At 46.7% G+C, this 22,599-nt stretch overlaps 1 protein-coding gene across 2 annotated transcripts in view; it reads left to right on the top strand.

Moving 5' to 3' along the window:
• The window catches only part of arfgef3 (ARFGEF family member 3), a 158,046-nt gene that overhangs the window by 126,963 nt on the left and 8,484 nt on the right, over window positions 1-22,599 (top strand). For both annotated transcript variants that reach the window (XM_072265804.1, XM_072265803.1), the window contains 6 exons: window positions 266-442; window positions 2,012-2,126; window positions 6,062-6,164; window positions 8,955-9,086; window positions 12,285-12,415; window positions 18,426-19,812. In XM_072265804.1, coding sequence (XP_072121905.1) covers window positions 266-442; window positions 2,012-2,126; window positions 6,062-6,164; window positions 8,955-9,086; window positions 12,285-12,415; window positions 18,426-19,812 — 2,045 coding nt within the window. The remainder of the gene's footprint in view (window positions 1-265; window positions 443-2,011; window positions 2,127-6,061; window positions 6,165-8,954; window positions 9,087-12,284; window positions 12,416-18,425; window positions 19,813-22,599) is intronic.

Below are 22,599 nucleotides of genomic sequence, written 5' to 3'. Positions count from 1 at the left end.
AATGATGTGAGTATGGATGTGCAAAGTCCAGCTCTCTCCAGTGTCCTCCAAAGGCGTTGGTGAGCTTTTTTTGCCTGTGGAAGATGTGTTCCAGGACCATGAGAGGTTACTGTAGAAACTTAATAAATTCCATTTTGCTGTCTTGATGTCTTTTCAATTCTGTGACAGAAGGCCAAGGCTTTAGGCCTGGCTGTGTGATTAAAAGTACTACTTTTGCCCCAGGTATAAAATAAATGGGGAAAATGCTCTTCTCTACTGTTTCCAGGTCCAGGATTTGGCATCTTTGCTGTAACCCATCTCCTCCTCCCGGTCATGTCCATGTGGCTTCAGCGTAACCATGGAGATCAGGCATACTGGGAGATGGCAGCTGCCAATTTCAAGCATGCCATCGGTCTGTCCTCAGAACTGGTGATGGAGCACATCCACTGCTTCATCCAGTCAGGTAGGAGTTCGTTTACATGTGTGGAAGAGGCTTCATTCTAGTAGGTACGTTCAAATGTGGAAACCAAACCAGTAATAGATAATCGGTTGTCATGTTATCATCTCAATAAAGTTGCAGCTTAGTAACTTTAGGATGACAAAGGTAGGTTTATTACACAGAGTGGTGGTTGTGTGATACATGCTGCAGAGGTGGTGGTAGAGGCATTAGGGACATTTAAGAGAGTCTTGGAAAGGCACATGGATGATTTTTAAAAAATGGAGGGATAAGTGGGAGGGAAGGGTTAGATTGACCTTAGTGTAGGTTAAAAGGTCGGCACAACTTCCTGGGCCAAAGAGCCAACAATGTCCCATTTTCTTTATTAATAGGTGATTGGTTGTCACGGTTATTATGCCAGTGCTGTGCTGCTTCTCAATAAAGTGCCTGCTTAGTGGAAAACACCCTGGATTAAGCCCAGTCGGCAAATGTCAGTGGTCAGTAGGAGGACCTGTCGCTGTGCCTGAGAACTGTAGAATGAGTTTGCTGTGGACATCAATTGGATTCAGCTGGGAGATTGCTGTGGCCAAGCTGGATGCGATCTTGTCCTATGTTAGAATGTCTCAGGTTTGACCTCTCACTCTGTCAAACTGTGAGTTAGGCTGACGCAGTGGTGAAGTTAGCAGAAGTTCCAGTAGCCCAGGTTCAGTGCTGGGCTCTGATGCTACTTTCCGGGAGCTGTGTACCCTGTGACCGCGTGGGTTTGCATCAGCGGCTCGTTTCCTCCTATATCCCAACGACGCACAATGTTACTGTCAGTTTCGAGAGGACTAGAATGTAAGAGCCAGGAGGTAATGCTGAGATTGTACAAGACATTAGTCAGACCACATTTGGAGTATTGTGAACAGTTTTGGACCGCAAATCTAAGAAAGAATGTGCTGGCACTGGAGACTGTCCAGAGGAGGTTCACGAGAATAATCCCGAGCATGAAGGGGTTAACGTATGAGGAGTGTTTGATGGCTGTGGGCCTGACTCGCTGGAGCTCAGAAGGGTGATCTCATTGAAACCTATTGAATATTAAAAGGCCTAGATAGAGTGGACATGGAGAGGATGTTTCCTATAGTGAGCAGAGCCTTAGAACACAGAGGCATCCATTTAAAATGCAAGTGAGGAGGAATTTCTTTAGCCGTAGCATGGTGAATCTGCGGAATTCGTCCCACAGATGGTTGTGTGGGCAAAATCATTGGGTCTATTTAAAGTTAGGTTCTTGATTAGTAAGGGTATCGTAGGTTATGTGGAGAAGGGCAGGGGAACGGGTTTAAAAGGGACAATAAATCAGACATGATGGAATGGTGGAGCAGACTCGATGGGCCGAATGGCCTGATTCTTTCCTTTGTCTTATGGTCTTATAGTGTAATACACTGCTGTCTTCCATAATTAGAAGGACTGATTACAAGAAACTCTGCTATTAATCCCTTGGTTGTCATCTGTCTTCTCCTTGGATCATGTGTCAAAGCCCCTGGTCATGCTCAGGGTCGGCATAGGCTGTGATGCGAAGGTCACGTTTTACTGACAGGTCTCTTCCTCCTTGTGCAGACATTGGCTACGAGAACAACATCAACACTATGTTGAGAGACTTGCTCCAGCTGCTCGTGTCCTGTATTGCGGAACCCACTGAGACCATCTCCCGGGTGGGCTGCTCCTGCATCAGGTAGGTGTGCCTCCGTCCTGGGTACACTGGGTACGTCCCAGTGGGGGGACGAGCCTTCTGGCCAGGGAACTTCGCGAGCCACCAACTGTTCATAAATCTCTGTGATTGCGTGGAACTCTACCCCTCAAAGAGCTGTGGTTCAGAGCCTTGATCATAGAGTCACACAAACATATTATCAAAGTATCTGTATATCATCGTGTACAACCCTGAGATTCATTATCTTGCAGGCATTCACAGTAGAACAAAGAACAATAATAGAATCAGTAACAGTGTACAAAGACTGACAGACAACCAATGTGCAAAAGAATAATAGAAGAGTTGTTGAGTCTGAAAGTGGGTCTATCAGTTGTGGAATCAGGTCAGTGTTGAGGTGAGTGAAGTGATCCACGTTGATTCAGGAGCCAGGTGGGTGAAGAGTGATAACTGTTCCTCACCCTGGTGATGTCGGACTTGAGGCTCCTGTGCCTCCTTCCCGATGACTGCAGTGAGAAGAGAGCATGGCCTGGATTGGTGGGGTTCCTTGATGAAGGATTCTGCTTTCTAGTGATAGTGCTCTTTGTAGATGTGCTCAATGGCGAGGCAGGCTTTCCCTGTGACCAATCTGGGATGTATCCTCCACTTCTCCATTCTTGGGCATTGGCGTCATTTGGCCAGTTGTGTCCGTGTCAGACGTTGGCCCATCGTGTCCGTTTCAGACAGCGGCTGTTACGCCACTGGTGTTTAGGGTGACAGTGAATGTTCTCCGTCTCTGGCAATGTTCTGGCCTTCCTTCATTGTGTTAGTAGCTCAGTTTTTACTACTGTCAGTCATGCATGCTCTGGGTAGGAACAGGAACACCATCATACTAAGATGTAGAAGGATTCTGTAATTGAATCTCTTACCCCTTACCCTAAAGCTATGTCATCTCGTTTGATTTACCTGCCACAGTACATGCATGTTATAACCCACTCTCAGATCAATCTAATGCTTCCCTCCCACACAACCCTCCATCTTGTTCCTTCCACCCCTGGCAGGGTGTTCCATGCACCCATTACTCTGTGTTACCTGCCTATACTTTCCCCCAGTACGTCTGATACGGGGAAAGGTGTCCTGCACTCTAAACCCTCTGCTCTCCTCGTAATCTTATATAGCTGTCACGTCCCATCTTAGCATCCTAATGGTTCAACTTGAGGGGGCTGTGTGTATGGCAGGCTCAATATTACATTTTCTGTTCTTCACCAGTATTTAACCTTTCATCCTCAAACCGAGTACTGTACTACGTTTATGGAGGGCATGTGAGATGTTATATCCCTGGTTTGGCTCAGTTTGGATTGGCTGAGGTGAACTGGGCTTGAATGTTGAACCTCAGAGGATCTCCAGTCGTTGAGAAGAGTAAGTTCTTATGGCTGGGGTACCAGAGGAAATGGAATTGGGCTGCATGGTGACGAGGAACAGGACCAGCCCAGATTGCAACATCGACCTTCGTAAGTCAAAGTATTGAGTACTTTGGGATGTGATGTTGAAGTTGTATAAGATATTGGTGAGGCATAATTGGAGTACTGTGTGCATTTCTGGTCACCTACCTATAAGAAAAATGTAAATAAGGTTGAAAGTGTACAGAGAAAATTCACAAGGCTGTTGCTGGATCTGAAGGAACTGAGTTATAAGGAAAGATTGAATAGGTTAAGACTTTTTTCCTTGGAATGTAGAAGATTGAGAGGACATTTGATAGAGGTATACAAAATTATGACGGGTTTTAATAGGGTAAATGCAAGCAGGCTTTTTCCACTGAAGTTGGGTGTGACGACAACCAGGGGTCATGGGTTAAGGATAAAAGGTGAAAAGTTTGAGGGTGAACATGAGGGGAAACTCCTTGAGAGTCATGAGAGTGAGGAATGAACTGCCAGCACAAAAGTTGCATGTGAGCTGGATTTCAATGTTTAAAGAGAAGTTTGGATAGGTATATAGTTGGTAGGGGTATGGAGGGCTATGGTCCTTGTGCAGGTCGATGTGAGTAGGCAGTTTGAATGGTTTAGCATGGAATAGATGGGCCAAAGGGCCTGTTACTGTGCTGTATTTTTCTATAACTCTATGATGAGAAGTGTGGATAAGTACATGGATGGGAGTGGTATGGTCGAGGTGCAGGTTGATGGGACTAGGCAGAATTACAGTTTGGCACAAACTAGATGGGATGTTTTAGCTTGTATCAGGTAGACCCATTATTTCAGCTTGTTCCTGCCCCACTGAACTCATATCAGCATGACGCTGGGCTGAAGGGCCAGTTTTTGTGCTGAAGTGCTCTATGACTCTATCTCAGAGCACGTTCATGGGACTGAGAAAAGTCCTTTTTGATCCACTCATCCTTCCCTACTCCTGGAGGGAAAGGTAGGGAGCAAAATTTTATTTTTCAAGTGTCAGGAAGTGAATGCCATAAAGTGGTACATTCCCTATGCAACCAGGCCAAAATTGGTGTTAATGTTGTCCATATTCAGGTAGCCTATAGAGCCAGCATTGCACCCAATCCTAGCAATTCACCAGTGAGCGGATTTGTCCTGTACTCTTCCTGCCTACCTATTCTGCTCTGTTCCAACTGCTTTTGTGATTTGTTGCAGTGGGAATCCAGGGACATTGGAAATGCAAACAATGTCACCAACTCCGAGGAACAGTCGTATAGCAGCATTATTCCAGTGTAGGCCAGGACAATGAGTTTAAGTTCTCATAGACTTGGGATATTTCAGATCCGTTAGCTGCATACATTGAAAAGTTAGTATCAGTAACGTTGCCTGTTATTTGGGTTTGTATGCCCTGTCTTACAAGGGAAGAATTAGGATAGTTACTACTTACTAGAGGATATGCATATTTACAAATTTTATTTGGCTAATTCTCCTTGCACTTAGTGGGATTTCAAATCTCACTCCACCTCTGCTTGATCACTGAACCTAATGGGATTAATTTGTTAAAATGGTAGTTTGTCCTCCAGCTGTCAGAGTTGTGTTGATTTGATATGAAACAGCATATAAAGGCATTGGAGGAACTCAGCAGGTCAGGCAGCATCTGTGGAGGGAGTGAACAGTTGACATTTTGAGTTGAAATCCTTAATCTGAACTGGAAAGAGGTGAGGGAATTGGCTAATATTTAAAATTAAAGGTGAAGGGAAAGGATGGAGCAGGAGCTGGTGGTTGATAAGTGATATGAGACTGCTTTGTATACTAAAGAAGACAGTCACAGTACATCCTTTTGTTCATTTACTTTCACCTTTGCGTTATACATCCATGAAAGTCGTGAATGTAAAATAAACTTGCTGCTTTTGTTTCTTCTAAACATATTTAAGAGTTTGCAAAGACTCCATAGTGAAATCTGGATTGGAAAAAAAAAAGTAGAAATCCAGTCATCTGTTTAATTAGAAAAGGAAATCATTATCTCATCCGGTCTAAAGGTTTAAAGGTCAAAGGTTATTTGTCACACATACGTCAAAAGATGCAGTGAAATGTGTCACCTTCATCAATCAGATCAGCAACCCATGAGTTTTGCCATGATTCTGGTACCCACAACTCACTCACCCTGACCTTGGAACGTGGGGGGAAACCCAGGCGGTCACGGGGAGAACGTACAAACTCCTCACAAGCAGTGGTGGGGATTGAACCCCATTTGATGATCGCCGGTGCTGTAACTGCTGTGCTACTGTGCTACCCGTGGTCTGTTTGTAACTCCAGATCCACAGCATTGAACGCTGAATGGTGGTGTTTTGCATGTCACACCGTGACCAACACACCACGGCGAAGTCTTAGAGCACGTAAATGTATATGGTGAATAAAGTTGATCCTTGACTTGCCAAATCTCCCTAATCATCAATTCAAGATTTCAGTGAACATGTTATAGATATGCTGATTTGGCTTTAAGCTTCCTTGTTTTGAATAGTTGCTGGTACTCCACTACCTTTGGTGATTCTCTTTCAGGTACGTCCTGGTTACTGCTGGACCTGTGTTCACCGACGAGATGTGGAGGCTGGCTTGCTGTGCTCTGCAAGATGCCTTCACGGTTACCCTGGAGCCAGTAAAGGTAGTGCTGTGATTCAGGCTGCTCCTGGGGATTGTAGCTGATGCAACAGACCACAATGAGTGACATCTGCAAGGTGTCTAACAGGGCTCTGAAAACTCACAATCAAACACATTTTATTTTCCTCGTGCACAAGGAGAATAGCATGGCCCTGTCTCCCACACTGTTCTGAAGCTTGAGGAAGGAAATGCCATTTTTATACATGAAACACCCTGGTTTCCTTAGCTGCATAAGTCTAAGGAAGACGCTCTCAAGTCCCGCCAAACTCATGAGATTGAGACGGTTCGTCCCACCCCAAACCCTGGTTTGTGTGGATGCTGTGTAATTGCTACCCTGTTACAAATTAGTGCCACAAAATAACAGACAGCACACGGCATACGATTAAAGGAATTATATTTATGAATCTAACTAAAGTGTTAGTAAAGAATAACAAAAAGAAAAGGGTTCATTCTAATTAAACAGTCAAATGTGCACAAGTTGGAGCTCATCTTGAATTTCTCTGTCACACACGTGCTGGGCCCTCGGTCAACATGAAAGCACACACCACCTTCTGAATGTCGCTCACAATCCATCTTGAACAAACTGCTCTCCCGCGGGATCATGTGCTACGACTGGTTCTCCGCAGCGACTTCTCTCTTCATCTTCCCTCGAACAAAAGCCCAAGACCAACCTTATTGTCCCTCACCAAGAAAATGTCCCACTAATTGGATGGCTCACGTTCCTCATCATCGCTTATCTTCAACGGTAACCCAAACAGACTGAAAGCAGAACAAATAGCTCTTACAGAGCTGCTAAATGAAATACCTACAGCATAAAAAATAAAAATGTGAACCAGGGCACTACACACAGAATTGACTGAGTTATGAACAATCACCATGTGGTTAACTATGTATGTTGGAGTTCCTCATTTGCAAGATCAGTTGCCATTCACAATACAGGTGCTAAAAGTCGATGGAACCTACAAGCTGATAGCTGACGATACTTTGAAGTTAGTGAAGTAATTGTCCCTTAGTTGGTGTGTGTTCCTTGCATCTTACGATTAAATCCACTGTATGCCACATGGCTCCAATCCCCTCCTGTGCTCTTCAAAGTCCTTTCCTGTCTGGTCAATATCTTAACTCTTGCCTTGCCACAACTTCCACGTTGCAATAGGGCTGCGTTCACCAGAGCTTCAAAGAAGTAGTGGTTTGACCAGATTGTTCATCAGGGAAACCAGATAGCTTCTGTCCTTGGAGAGGGAGAGGGTGGTAGAGTCTGAAAGCTGCCTCACAAACTCTACATAGTCTGATGAAAATTTGTCTGTCGTCTGTCTCTGTTGCCCCTGTCTTTCAGATTTGGCGTCACAATCAACAATTTGCAGTAGCTTTAACACAGTGAGAAATGCCAAGGTGCTCCACACCAGCATGTACAGAAGCACAATGTTTACACTCAGTGACCAGTTTATTAGGTGCAGGAAGCATCCCATGAAGCGGCCACCGAGGGTGTGGTCATGGTCTCCTGCTGCAGTCCATCCACTTCGAGGTTCAGTGTGTTGTACATTAAGAGACGCCCTTCTGCACACCACTGTTGTAACGCCTGGTTATTTGAGTTACTAGCACCTTCCTGTCAGTTGAACCAGCCTGGCCATTCCTTGGATCTCTCTCATTAACGAGGCATTTTCACCCACAGAACTGCCACTCACTGGATGTCTTTTTGTTTTTCACACCATTCTCTGTAAACTCTACAGATAGTTCTGCGTGAAAAGCCCAGGAGATCAGCTGTTTCTGAGATACTCAAACCACCCTGTCTGGCACCAACAATCATTCCACAGTCAAAGTCACTTAAATCACATTTCTTCCCCATTCTAATATGTGGCCTGAACAACAGCTGAACCTCTTGGCCATGTCTGCTTTGATGTTGCTGTCACATGATTGGCTGATTAGATATTTGCATTAATGAGCAGGTGCACAGAATAAAGTAAACGCTGAGTGTTGGTCCAATGAGATAAAGAGACATGAAACAAGTGATCAAAGTGTTGATACTGAGGAATAAAGATAGAGAGTGTGCCCTCAAGAGGATTAGAGAGTATCGGCTATGGGGAGAGGTTGGACAAACTTGGACTGTTTTCTCTGGAGCATCGAGGGCTGAGGGGTATAGTTAAGGTAGATAGCCTTTTTGCACAGGTGGAAGTACTGAATATTAATATTAAATATTGACTATTAAGAGGGCATAGCTTTGAGGTGAGAGAAGGAGATTTGCAAGGCATAAACATAAGAGATTCTGCAGATACTGGAAATTCAGCACAACCCATACAAAATGCTGGAGGAACTCAGCAGGTCAGGCAGCTTCCATGGGGGTAGTAAACAGTCGACGTTTTAGGCTGACACCATTCATCAAGAATTTATAAGGCAAAAAGTTGTTTTAACACTGCGTGGTTGGTGCCTGGAATACTCTGCCGGGGCAGTGGTGGAAGCAGAGACAACAGCTATGTTTCAAAGACATGAACAGCAGAGAATAGAGAGAGATGGCCCATGAACAGGCAAAGAATGGAGAGAGATGGTCCATTGACAGGCAAAGAAAGGAGAGAGATGGCCCATGGACAGGCGGAGAATGGAGAGAGATGGTCCATGGACAGGCAGAGAATGGAGAGAGATGGCCCATTGACAGGCAGAGAATGGAGAAATGCCAATGTGCAGTCGTTGAAGATTCCGTACTGAAGCAAGCAGACCTGTTCAAGATGCATTGTTAGACTCAGCAAGCAGCACACCCCTCAGTGGCTTGTACGATTGAGCAGGTTTGTTCTTTGCCTTGCAGAACCTGCTGGCCTGTTTCCGGAGTGGCTCAGAGAGCTTCAGTGGTGATGCATGTGAGGTGAAGGTAGCAGCACCCTCACACTCTGCCAGCGCAGAGGCAGAGTACTGGAGAATCCGGGCAATGGCACAGCAGGTAAGATAAGGACCTGTATAAGACATAGGAGCAGAGTTAGGCCATTCAGCCCATCGTGTCTTCTCCGCCATTCTATCACTTTCAACCCCATTCTCCTGCCTTCTCCCTCTAACCCTTGATGCCCTGCTTAATCAATAACATATCAACTTCCACTATAAATATACTCAATGACTTGGTCCCACAGCCCATCAGTGGCAATGAACTCCACAGGTTAACTACCCTCTAGCTGAAAAAAATCCCTCTTCATCTCTGTTCTAAAAGGACGTCCTTCTATTCTGAAAACGTGCCCTCTGTTCCTAAACTCCCCCATGACAGGAAACATGCTCTGCACATCCACTCTATCTAGGCCTTTCAATATTCAATAGGTTATGGGTTTCATTGAGATCCCTCCCCCGCTCCATTCTTCTAAACTCCAGCAAGTGCAGTCCTAGAACCATCAATATATTAACCATTTCATTCCCAGCATTATCCTCTGGACCCTCTCCAATGCCAGCATGTCCTTTCTTAGATAGAGTGTAGCCTACGTTCACTCGTTACATGACTCAAACACCAATTGCCTTTGACACTGTCAGAATTACAGTCTTATAAAATCACTCAGATTGACGATATAATCCTCAGCTGCCTCCTCTAACACCTGCTTCTGAGTGTGATTCTGGGCTGAAGTGCGCCAATCCCATCAACTAGAAAGTTTATTCAATTCCATCAGTAAGTTTGCCGGTGCCCAGTAAATGTTGGAACTCACCTCCACCAATGAAGTGGCTTTTTCCTCACCCACAGATCACTGCGTTTTGTTCTTTGACATTACCACCATCAACCACTACATGATATTAGTCTTGAATAATGTGGGAAGATGCTCCACATAAAAATCATTTATTTATTGAGATACAGAATGGTACAGACCCTTCCAGCCCTTCAAGCCAAGCCACCCAACAACCCCCGATTTAACCCTAGCCTAATCGCGGAAGAATTTATAATGACCAACTAAGCTACCAACTAGCACGTCTTTGGACTGTGGGAGGAACCCAGAGCACCCGGAAGAAACCCACGTGGTCACGTGGAGCGTACAAACTCCTTCCGGACAGCGGCAGAAATTGAACACGGGTTGCTGGTACTGTAAAGTGTTGTCTTTCATTTGATAAACTGTATTAAATTAATGAAATGAAATGTGTTTCAGGCTTTTGGTGCCTTTACCCATGATTTCCAGTCTACCTGATTTGTAATGTTTCTGCATCATGACATGACCTCTCATTCAAATTGGGCTTTTATCTTACTTTAGTTTTGAGAAATGGACTTCTCCATTTGGAGCGAAGGAGGAGAGATGACTTGGTGGTGGAGTACAAGATAAGATCCAGTGGGTAGCCAGAGACTTTTCCCCAGGGCAGAAATGACTAATACCAGGGAAGCATCATTTTAAGGTGACTGGAGGAAAGTATGGGGAGGGAATGTTATGCGTAAGTTTATTTTTACATAGAGAGTGGTGGGTGCATGAAACGCCCTGCTGGGGGTGGTGGTAGAGGCAGATCCATTAAGAACATTTTTAAAAACTCGTAGTTGGGAACATGGATGATAGAAAAATGGAGGGCTATGTGGGTTAGATTGATCTTAGAGTAGGTTAAAAGGTCAGCACAACATTGTGGGCTGAAGGGCCTGTACTGCGTTGTGTGGTTCTGTGAATGCCTCTTTCTTGCCATGGTTTTATACATTTGCAAACTCATTCACTATACTCTTCCCCAGTTTGATATCCATGTATGCCAGCCATTGTAGTTGGAACATAATAAAACATAGAACAGGATCAGCCCCTTTGGCCACAGTGCCGTGCCAAAACAATTAAATTAGTGATCAGATGGCCAATTAAGCTAATGTATGTCCATATACAATCACAAACAAGAGAAAATCTGCAGACACTGGAAATCCAAGCAACACGCACAAGATGAAGCGTGGACTGTACTTTTTTCCACAGCTGCTGCCTGGCCTGCTGAGTTGCCCCAGCATTTTGTGTGTGTTACTATGTCCATATCCTTCCATCTCCCCACAGTCATGTGCCTGTCTAAACTTCTCTTAAATGTCCCTAAAGTATCTGCCTCCACCACCACCCCAGGCCGAGCATTCCAGGCATCCACCACTCTCTGTGTAAGGGAAAAAACTTACCCCTCACATCCTCTTTGAACCTACCCCCTCTCACCTTCAACGCATGCCCACTGGTATTAGACATTTCTACCCGGGGAACAGATACTCTCTGTCTACTGTCTACTCTATCTCTGCCTCTCATTATCTTGTAAACCTCTATCAGATCTCCGCTCAGCATCTTCCACTCCAGAGAAAACAACCCATACTTCGAGTTGATCAAATATCAGGTTCAAGTTTATTGTCCTCCGACTGTACATACATACAACCAAACAAAACAATGTACTTCCGGAGCACAATGCACCCACAACAATGTTCCCCCGGACCACGGTGCCCTTACAAGACTGTACATCACACACAGCACATAAAACAAAATATTACCACAAGTAAGTCAATAAAATATAATTCAAAGTGCATGTAGTGTGCAGCACAGGTAAATGTGTATGATTTTTACTCATTCACTCAGACACTGAGGCAAGGTTATTGTGGTAGAATTCACCTGTAGCCACATTACGGTGATAGCAACTCCATCTTTAAAGTAATGGCGATATATTTCTAATCTGTGTACCGTAGCTATTCTACCCATTTATTTCCAACAGTTAGTCAGAATCTTTGCCCTAGGCTTGAAAGGTCACATACTTGTACGGTGGGTGCTGGGGGTAAGATGTTTTAAAGGTAATGTGTAGGGCAGGGTTTTTTCACACAGAGTGGTAGGTGCATGGACTAGGTTACCAGGATTAGTAGTGGAAATAGGTTGTGTGGTGGAGTTTGAGGCAGGCACATGAATATGAAAGGAATGGAGGGATATAGTTGATATGCAGGTGGAGGACATTTAGAATAAATTAGCATCAAGACTGGCAAAACCTGGTGGGCCGAATGACTTGTCCAATGCTGAACCCTGAACAAAACTCTCACAGTCATTAAAATTTACCACAATGTGTTTCTCCATCTAAACATTTACCCCTCAGATTGATCCAATCTTCTGTTCGAGGAATGCAGATCCCAAATAGCAGGTATTTTAAGAGCTGTATTTCACTGTGTAATGATCAGGAACACAACTGTATCATCTCTCAGGTTTTCCTGCTGGATACTCAGTGTTCTCCGAAGACTCCCAACAGCAGAGAGGGTTTTGAACATGCTCAGTCCTGTGTGCTGATCATCGAGCTGCCGCCGGATGACAAGCCCAACGGTCACACTCAGAGGAGGTAAAAATCCCTGTATGCTTGGAGAAGAAGGATTCTGGCTGGACCTTGGCCTAGATTCCCAATCAGTTGATATTTTTCCTTGTGCTCCTGTGAGTTGGAATAATTAATATCGAATGCTTTCGAGGAAAGTAGGCTTTTCACCCCCCTTAGACCACAACCAACCGAACATCTCTTAGACCACAACCCACCGTACCCCTCTTAGACCACAACCCACCGTACCCCTCTCAGACCACAACCCACCATACCCCTTAGACCACAACCCACCATACCCCTTAGACCACAACCCACCGTACCCCTTAGACCACAACTCACCGTACCCTGTAGACTACAACCCGCTGTACCCCTCTTAGACCACAACCCACCGTACCCCTCTTAGACCACAACCCATCGTACCCCTTAGACCACAACCCACCGTACCCCTTAGACCACAACCCACTGTACCCCTCTTAGACCACAACCCACCGTACCCCTTAGACCACAACCCACCGTACCCCTTAGACCACAACCCACCGTACCCTGTAGACTACAACCCGCTGTACCCCTCTTAGACCACAACCCACCGTACCCCTTAGACCACAACCCACCGTACCCCTTAGACCACAACCCACCGTACCCTGTAGACTACAACCCGCTGTACCCCTCTTAGACCACAACCCACCGTACCCCTTAGACCACAACCCGCCGTACCCCTTAGACCACAACCCACCGTACCCTGTAGACTACAACCCGCTGTACCCCTCTTAGACCACAACCCACCGTACCCCTTAGACCACAACCCACCGTACCCTGTAGACTACAACCCGCTGTACCCCTCTTAGACCACAACCCACCGTACCCCTTAGACCACAACCCGCCGTACCCCTTAGACCACAACCCGCCGTACCCCTTAGACCACAACCCGCCGTACCCCTTAGACCACAACCCACCGTACCCCTCTTAGACCACAACCCGCCGTACCCCTTAGACCACAACCCTCCGTACCCCTTAGACCACAACCCGCCGTACCCCATAGACTACAACCCGCCGCACCCCTCTTAGACCACAACCCGCTGTACCCCTCTCATCCATGTACCTACTCAAATTCCCCTTAAGTGCTGATGTTGCAAGTAAACCCCCATCAACCACTTCCGCACTTGCATCATCATCTGAGTGAAGAAGTTTCTGCTCCTGTTCACCTTAAATATTTCGTCTTTCACCCGTAACCCATGACGTTTAGTTCTAGTTTCACCCAAACTCATTGGGGGAAAAGGTCTGCTTGCATTAGCCCTACCTGTACCCCTCATAATTTTGTACACCTCTATCAAATCTCCCCTCAGTCTCCTTCAGGGAATAAGGTCCAAACCTATTCGACCTTTCTCTGTAACTCAGGTCTTCAAATCCTGACAAGAGCTTTGTAATTTTTCTCTGTACTCTTTCAATCTTATTGATATCTGTCCTGCAGGTAGGAGACCAGAACCGCACACAATACTCCAAATTTGGTCTCGCCAACTTCAACAACCCAAGTCTTGTACTCAGTACTTTGATTTATGAAGGCCAATGTGGCAAAAGCTTTCTTAAAAACCCTATCTACCTGCGATGCCACTTTCAAAGTATCATGGACCTGTATTACCAGATCCCTTGGTTCTACTGCACTCCTCAGTGCCCTACCATTCACTGTGTAACACCTACCTGGTTGGTCCTCCAAACGTGCAACATTGCACACTTGTCTACATTCAATTCCATTTGCCATTTTCAGCCCATTTTTCCAGCTGGTCCAGATCCCTCACCGTCCACTACATTTCCGGTCTTGGGTGTCATCCTCAAATTTGCTGATCTGGTTAACCACACTATAGATGACAAACACTAGATCCAGCGCCAATCCCTGCGGCACTCCACTAGTCACAGGCCTCCAGTCAGAGAGGCAGCCATCTACTACCACTCTCTGACTTCTCCCACAAAGCTAATGTCTGATACAATCGACTACCTCATCTTGAATGGTAACCTACCTCCCATGTGGAACTTTGTCAAATGCCCTGCTAAAGTCCATGCAAACAACATCCACTGCCTTGCTTTCATCAACTTTCCTGGTAACATCCTTGAAAAACTGTGTAAGATTGGTTAGACATGACGTAACACGCACAAAGCCACGCTGACTATCCTTAAACAGTCCCTGTCTATCCCAATACCTCTATATCCAGACTCCAGACCCGTAAAATGCCTTCCAATAACTTGCTCACTACTGACGTCAGGCTCACCAGCCTATAATGCCGTGTGAACCTTTCTAAACAACAGAACAACCAATCTTCCAGCCCCTCACCTGTGCTAGAGCCCTGCAGCTTCTGAAATAACCTCCTACATGGTCCGAGGAAACACCTGGGGATTTAGCCACCCTAATTTGCCTCACGACAGTGAACACTGTAATCTGTATAGAGTCTACAGACTTTGTCCATCTCCCAGATAAATACCAATGTGAAAAAATACACTTAAGATCTCCCCCCTCTCTTTTGACTCCACTCTGGTCTTCCAGTGGACCAATTTTATCCCTTGCAATCCTTTTGCTCTTAACATATCTGTAGAAGCCCTTAGGATTCTCCTTCACCTTGCCTGCTAGAGCAACCTGATGCCTTGTTTTAGCCACCTGATTTCCTCCTTCAGTACTCTCTTCCATTTCTCATCCTCCTTAAGTACCTCATTTGTTCCTGACTGCCACTACCTGCTATGCACCTCCTTTTTCTTAATCAGAGACTCAATATCTCCCAAAAACCAAGGTTCCCTAAACATTTTTTTTTCAGAACCCTTTTCCATTTTGTCTGCCCCTTCTAAAACTCAAATCTCCTAAAATGCTTAGTTTTCGACCTTAGTCACTCTGCAGCCAAACAACACAATGGCAATAAAACTGTGTCCCTTCACACCCTCATACATTTTACTCATCCACTTTTACATTCATCTCTTTAGCTATCTTTTAGACATCGTAAAATTTCCAGTTAAAATGTAGCACATTTGTCTCAGTTCCATGTCTTGCCAGGATCTGTGTGTGAATATGGTCCTGGTTGTGCATTCTTACCCTTCTTCACATAATCAGGTACACTCCATCTTCCAGTGTTTAATCTCCCCCTCCTTCTCTCCCCCTCCTTCTCTCCCCCCCCCCAAGTATCCAGTGTGTAATCTTCCCTCCCCCCCCCCCCATTCCCTTAGTATCCAGTATTTAATTCCTCCCCCCGCCCTGGTATCCAGCATTTAATCTTCTCTCCTCCTACACACCCTCTCCCCAGAGGGTTTTCAATCTCTCCCTGGGTATCCAGTGTTTACTCTTCTCTTCACCCCCCTCACCCCACCAGGTGATTCTCTCTACCACTCCCCCCCCACCCCGGTGTCCAGTCCTTAATCTTTTCCTGGTATCCGGTGTTTAATCCTCATCTCCCCCCGCCCACTCTGGAATCCAGCGTTTAATCCCCCCTTTGGTCTGTGTGTAATCTGCTGTTGGAGTTCAGTGTCTAGTCGTGTTGATGTTTCCTGATTCTAATCTTCTGTTACTTTTTTATCTTGTGGCTGACAACCAAACAGGAAAATAGGGTAAGCAGGCCAGTTTAATTTTACTGTCGTGAAATGTTACTGTTGACATGAAAATCTTGTTGAAGGCTTCCACACTCATAAACATCCAAAACAAAAGCAAAAAACTGCTGGTGAGAGAAATCTAAAATAAACCAAACAGGAAAGTTGACAGAAAAGCTCCCCAGGAACAGAGTCAAGTACAGTCATTGACCTGAACTGTTCCTCTCTCACAGATGTGACCGTTAGACCAAGGAGCAGAATGAGGCCATTCGGTCCATCAAGTCTGCTCCATCATCTCTCAACCCCATTCTCCTGAATTCGCCCCGTAACCTTTGATACCCTGATTAATCAAGAACCTGTTAACCTCTGCTTTAAATATACTCAATGATTCTGCTTCCAGTGGCAAAGAATTCCACAGATTCATCAACCTCTGGCTAAAGGAATTCCTCCCCATCTCTGGTCTAGATGAACATCCCTCCATTTTGAGGCTGTGCCCTCTGGTCCTAGACTCCCCCACCACAGGGAACATCCTCTCCACAGTCACTCTGTTAAGGTCTTCCAACATTTCATAAGTTTCAATGAGATTCTCCCCCCTTCACTTTTCTAAGGTTGAGCGAGTAAAGGCCCAGAGCTATCGAACACTGCGACATTAGATGCTGCCCAATCTGCCAAATGTTTACACTGTTTCCCATGGGAGAGAAGAGACTCTCTGTTTGACAAGTAAAAGCCTGGATCTCTGTTGAATTTCATTTGGCTGGTATCTCGGCTGTTTGAACAGTTTTACATAAACACAACACATTTTGAAATGCAAAATCAGTCAATGTGAAATCGATTTGTGATTACTATCATGTTTTTATGAAATAATTTATAGAGAAGATAGCCAAAGAATTTGGTTCAGCAAAGTTTGGGGTACTTAAAGTCGATACATTCTTAGAATACACACACTCAGTGGCCACTTACACCTGCAGCAACTTAATGCGTCAAAGCATGCAGATACGGTCAGATGGTTCAGTCATTGTTCAGACCAAATATCACTATGGGAAAATGACTTTGAACTTGGAATGATTGTTGGTGCCAGACAGGGTGGTTTGAGTATCTCAGATACTGCTGATCTCCCAGGATTTTCACACACAGCAGTCTCTAGAGTTTACAGAGAGTGGTGTGAAAATGTCTTGTTAGTAAGCGAGGTCAGAGGAGAATGGCCAGACTGGTTCAAACTGACAGAAAAGTGACAGTAACTCAAATAGCCACGTGTTACACGCACTCGCACTCACAGACACAGACACACGCACTCATGCAGACGTGCAGACAGACTCACAGAGACACACACGTATGCACAGACAGATGCAGACACACACACACACTGTTGTATTCACATGGTTATATAGCATGGGAGAAGGCCTTTCAGCCCAACCTTTCCATGCCAACCTCAGTGAGTACCATTAGTCAGCACTGGGCCAGTATCCCTCCCAGAATCAGGATTATGATCACTGTCTGATATGAAGTGAAATTTGTTGTCTGGTGACAGCAGGCATTACTGGACGTTAAAAAGTTCTGTCATTCACACTACTGATTACTGCAAAAGGGGAGTAATGAACAGTTTCTGCCAGTCTGTTCAGAAACCTCCTGTCGGAGGAGTTGAAGCTGCTACTCATTTGGTGAGTGTGAATCTTCATCAGAAACAGGCTTAATATCACCAACATCATCTCTTGTAATTTGTTGTGGCAGCACTACAGCGCAATATGTAAGAATACTATCAATTTCAATTAGAAATGTTTAGCAAGTGCAAAAGTGCAAAATTATGTACTGCACTGTAGTGCTGCCACAAAAAAATCAAATTTCATGACATATGTAAGTGATGATAAACCTGATTTTGATGTGCGCCTATTGTGACCGTGAGTGGGAAAGGGGCAGGGAGAGGGGAATCATGGTTGGGGAAAGGGGAAAGGAGAGAGGAGGGTTCAGGAAGCACCAGAGAGACATTCTGTACTGATCAATGAACCAATTGTTTGGAATCAAATGACTTTGCCTGGCGTCTCAGGGCTGGGGGTGTCTGTGCATTCCTTCTCTGCCACCTGTCCCACACTCTTCCCTTGGCATTTCCAGTGTCCTTTGCTCCTGCCAGATTTCCAAACTCGTTCTCCTCTCCATGTTGACAAATACAGAACTGTGTAAATGTCTTAGGCACCCTAGCTATATATATGTGCCTAAGAGGTTTGCACAGTGCTGTATATGTAATTTAATTAAGTAAGTAATGTAAATCGAGAACAAAAATAGTGTTCACAGACTGTTCAGAAATCTGATAGTGGTGGGGAAGAAGTTCTTCCTGAAATGTTGAGTGTGTGTCTTCAGGTTCCTGTACCTCCTCTCTGATGGTGGTAATGAGGAGAGGGCAGGCCCATACAAATGTATTTGAAACGTCTGTCACCTGTTCCATGCACCAACTAATGCTGCCCCAATCTCTCCTTTGGCCCTGCAGAATCCCGTTCCGCACGATCGTGGTCAGCTTGCTGTCCCACCAGGTGCTGCTGCAGAACCTGTACGACGTGCTGCTGGAGGAGTTTGTCAAGGGTCCGACGCCCAGTGGCGACGCACCGGACCGGGCCGTCGGCCTGGGAGAGGGCCGGCCGGCCGGCTTCCTGCGCTACATCTCCATGCAGAACCTGGCCGTCATCTTCGACTTGCTGCTGGACTCGTACCGGACGGCACGCGAGTTCGACACCCGGCCCGGCCTCAAGTACCTACTGATGAGGGTGTCCGGGGTGGGCGGCGCCGCCAACCTCTACCGCCAGTCGGCCACAAGCTTCAGCATCTACTTCCAGGCGCTGATCTGCGCCATCCTCACCAACCAGGAGCACATCTCGGCCGAGCAGGTCAAGAAGATCCTGTGCGAGCAGCAGCAGGAGGAGGAGGAGGAGGGGGAGCTGAGCTCAGACTCGTCGCAGCAGTGCTCGTCCGAGGATGAGGACATCTTCGAGGAGACAGCGCAGGTCAGCCCGCCGCGGGGCAAGGAGAAGCGGCAGTGGCGAGCACGGATGCCGTCCCTCAGCATCCAACCGTGCAGCAATGCCGACTGGGCCTGGCTGGTGAGGCGGCTGCACAAGCTGTGCCTGGAGGTCTGCAACCACTACATCCAGCTGCACCTGGACCTGCAGACCTGCGCTGACGAGCCACCGCCGGCACAACAGCAGCCGCTGCTCGCTGGGAGGGGCGAGCAGCTCTTCTTCCTGCCCTCCTGCCCTTCCGAGGGCTCAAGTCCGTCCACCGCCTGCGCCTCAGTCAGGGAGACGCCGTCCGACGAGGGCGCTGCCGGCCGCGCCCGCGCCTGCGCCCCCAGCCCCGCCTCGCCGCCACCCGGGGGGAAGGCACGCAGCGGGGAGGGCTGGCGGCCAGGCAGGCGGGCAAGCAGCGGGAGGAGCGAGGATGGCGACCCTCGTGGCGGGGAGGGCAGGAAGGACGACGACGGGGCAGGTGCAGAGACAGACCCCCCTGCTGAGCCCGCACCCGGCAGTCCGGCCCCCGCCGTCCCCGCCGGTGCAGATGTGGAGCCGGGCCGGAGGAAGGACTGGTGGGAGAGCGCGGGAAGCCGGATCTATACCATCGCCACCGACCGCACCATCGGTAAGCTGGTACTGGAGTACAAGAGGCGGAAACAGCAGAACAGCAACCCGAGCAAGGGGGAGGCGGCCGGCGCCCGCGGCTCCGAGTCGCCCCTGCAGCGGCCTCAGCAGCTGCTCGAGCACAGCCGCATGCGGCACTCGTTCAGTGCCGGCGCCGAGCTGCTCCGCCAGGACAGGAGACCTCGCTCGGGCTCCACGGCCAGCTGCCACAACGTCTCCGTGCGCGACACCGAGGGACAGATGCAGGTAAGGGTCGCGTGGCAGGCCGTTCGGCCCAGCCAGTTGGTGCCAGCACCTGTCTAATGGCCACCCAGTTAATGCTGAGCGAAATAGAGACTGCTGGAGGAACTGCAGACGGGAACACGGGAACAAAAAGAAAGCACTATAAAACAATAGGAGAGAGAGAACCTTTCCCTCAGGGTAGAAATGTTAATCGCTAGAGGCATGCATTTAAGATGAGATGGGGGAAGTTTAAAAGAAATGTGTGGGGTAAGATTTATATACACTCTGTGTGTTGGTCACGTGGCCAAGTGGTTAAGAGGTTCGTCTAGTGACCTGAAGGTCGCTAGTTCGAGCCTCAGCTGTGGCAGTGTGTTTGTGCCCTTGAGCAAGGCACTTAATCACACATTGCTCTAGTGTCTGTGCGAGGAGTGGCGCCCCACACAGACTTCCAGTCTGAGCCTTGTAAGGCATGAACATGCCCGACGCAGGCCTCTCATGTTCTGAGTCGACGTTCCCTCCTAACAATGCTAGCAACTGAGGGTGGCGATTGCCTAGATAGAGTGGATATGGAGAGCCTAGGACCAGAGAGCACAGCCTCAGAATATAAGGACATCCATTTAGAACAGATGTGAGGAAGGATTTCTTCATCCAGAGGGTGATGAATCTGTGGAATTCGCTGCCACAGACAACCGTTGAGGTCAAGTCATTGAGTATATTTAAAGTGGAGATTGATAGATTCTTGATTAATCAGGGCATTAAAAGCTATGGGGAGAAGGCTGAAGAATGGGGTTGCAAGGGATAATAAATCAGCCATGATGGAATGGCAGTGCAGACTAGATGGGCAAATGGCCTAAATCTGCTCCTGTGTGCTATGACCTTATTACCATCTCCCGCCCCCACCCAACCTGCCCGAAGGTGCTGGAAATAGTGTCCAGCACCCGGCCCTTGTGGGCTGATTGATCATAATCATGATCCATTCTGGGAATTTGCTCCTTTGTTTCGACGGGATATTTATTGCCAGCATTGCCACAATGAAGGTGGAGTGAGGAGTGTGATTTAATGCAGACAGGCCTTTGTACAGCCAAGCACAGTAGCATAGTGGTTAGTACAGGCGATCTGGGTTCAATTCCCGACGCTGCCTGTAGGAGTTTGTACATTCTCCCTGTGACCGCGTGGGTTTCCTTTGGGTGCTCCAGTTTCCTCCCACAGTCCAGAGACTGTGGTAGGTCATTTAGCCATTGCAAGTTATCCCGCGACTGGGCTAGGATTAAATGGGGGGCTGCTGGTCAGTGTGGCTCGTAGGGCCAGAAAGACCTGTTCGGTGCTGTATCTCAATAAATAATAAAGTACAAGGTTCAAAGTAAATTTATTGTCAAGGTATGCATATATCACCGTATGCTACCCTGAGGTTCTTGTTCTTGCAGGGAAATCAAGAAGTAGAATAGAATTTATGGGAAAACTACATAAAACTAAAAAATAACAGAAATGAAAGCAAGCCAGAAAGGAGAAATTATTTGAAGAGCGGAGGAAATAGAAATTAAGCAACTGTTCCCAGAAAAGGCAGGGTCCTTATCCAGAAGCTACAGGTGCCAGCCAGGTTATGCTAGGGCTCTGCTCCTGAGAGCCACATAGATTAGTTTGTAAGTCAAAACTCCGCCACCTGGCAATGATTTAAATAAAAACATAGCCAATGTGCTAGTAAGCCATGAAATTTAGCTCAGTGGTTTAGAAATGGACACGAACCAAGTTCCCACACAGCAGAAGATGTCTGCAGCCCCACGGCAGCTGGAAAATCCTTCTTACCAGTCTCTCAAAAGCTCATCCATGTGTGCGAGCTGTACGCGAGTTGGGTGCTTGTAACCTGGGGAGTGGGCAGGTAGGTTAATTGGCCACTGTGACACTGTCTGTAGTGTGTGTGGTGAGCAGTAAAATTGGCAGGAAGATGGTAGAGAACTTGGTGACAGGTAAATTACTGCAGAATGGAATTGCTCTCAAAGTCAGGTTTAATATCACTGGTGTACATTGTGAAATCTATTGTTTTGCAGTAGCAATACAGTGCATTATATAATAAAAACTAAATTACAGTAAGAAATATATAAAATTATATTAAACGAATATTGCAAAAAAACTCAGATAGTCTACAAGGGTTCATTGTCCCTTCTGAGATCTGAAGGCAGAGGGTAAGAAGCTGTTCCCGTAATGTTGAGTGTGTCTTCAGCCCCCTGTACCTCTTTCCTGATTGTAACAATGAGGGGTGGCGTGTCCTGGGTGATGGGGATTCTTAGCGATGGATGACGCCCTTTTGAGGCATTGCCTTTTGAAGACAACATGTACTTGTTAAGTCCCTCATGTCGTGTGGAAATGTATAGTCCTATCGAACTATCATGCACCTATCTACAAATGGCAAAGGGAGTGCAGCTAAGCCCACGGTTGGATCACCCATACATTTACAGGCACCAGAACAGACTTAAACTGCCAAATAATCTGCTTCTCTTCCCATTTGCTGTCTTGATGACTCTGCCTGTCATAAGACCATAAGACATAAAACATAGGAGCAGAATTAGGCCATTTGACCCAACGAGTCTCCTCCGTTATTCTGTCATGGCTGATTTATTATCTCTCTCAACCCCATTCTTTTGCCTCCTTCCCATATTCTTTGATGCCTCGGCTAATTAAGAATCTATCAACCTCTGCTTTAAATAAATCCAATGACTTGGCCTTCACAGTTGCCTGTGGCAGTGAATTCCACAGATTTGCCATCCTCTGGCTAAAGAAATTCCTCCTCATCTCTGTTCTAAATGGACGTCCCTC

This window comes from Mobula birostris, chromosome 8 (genome assembly GCF_030028105.1).
Source record: "Mobula birostris isolate sMobBir1 chromosome 8, sMobBir1.hap1, whole genome shotgun sequence".
Classification (NCBI taxonomy): Eukaryota; Metazoa; Chordata; class Chondrichthyes; order Myliobatiformes; family Myliobatidae; genus Mobula; species Mobula birostris.
This window is presented reverse-complemented; position numbering and strand designations above follow the sequence as displayed.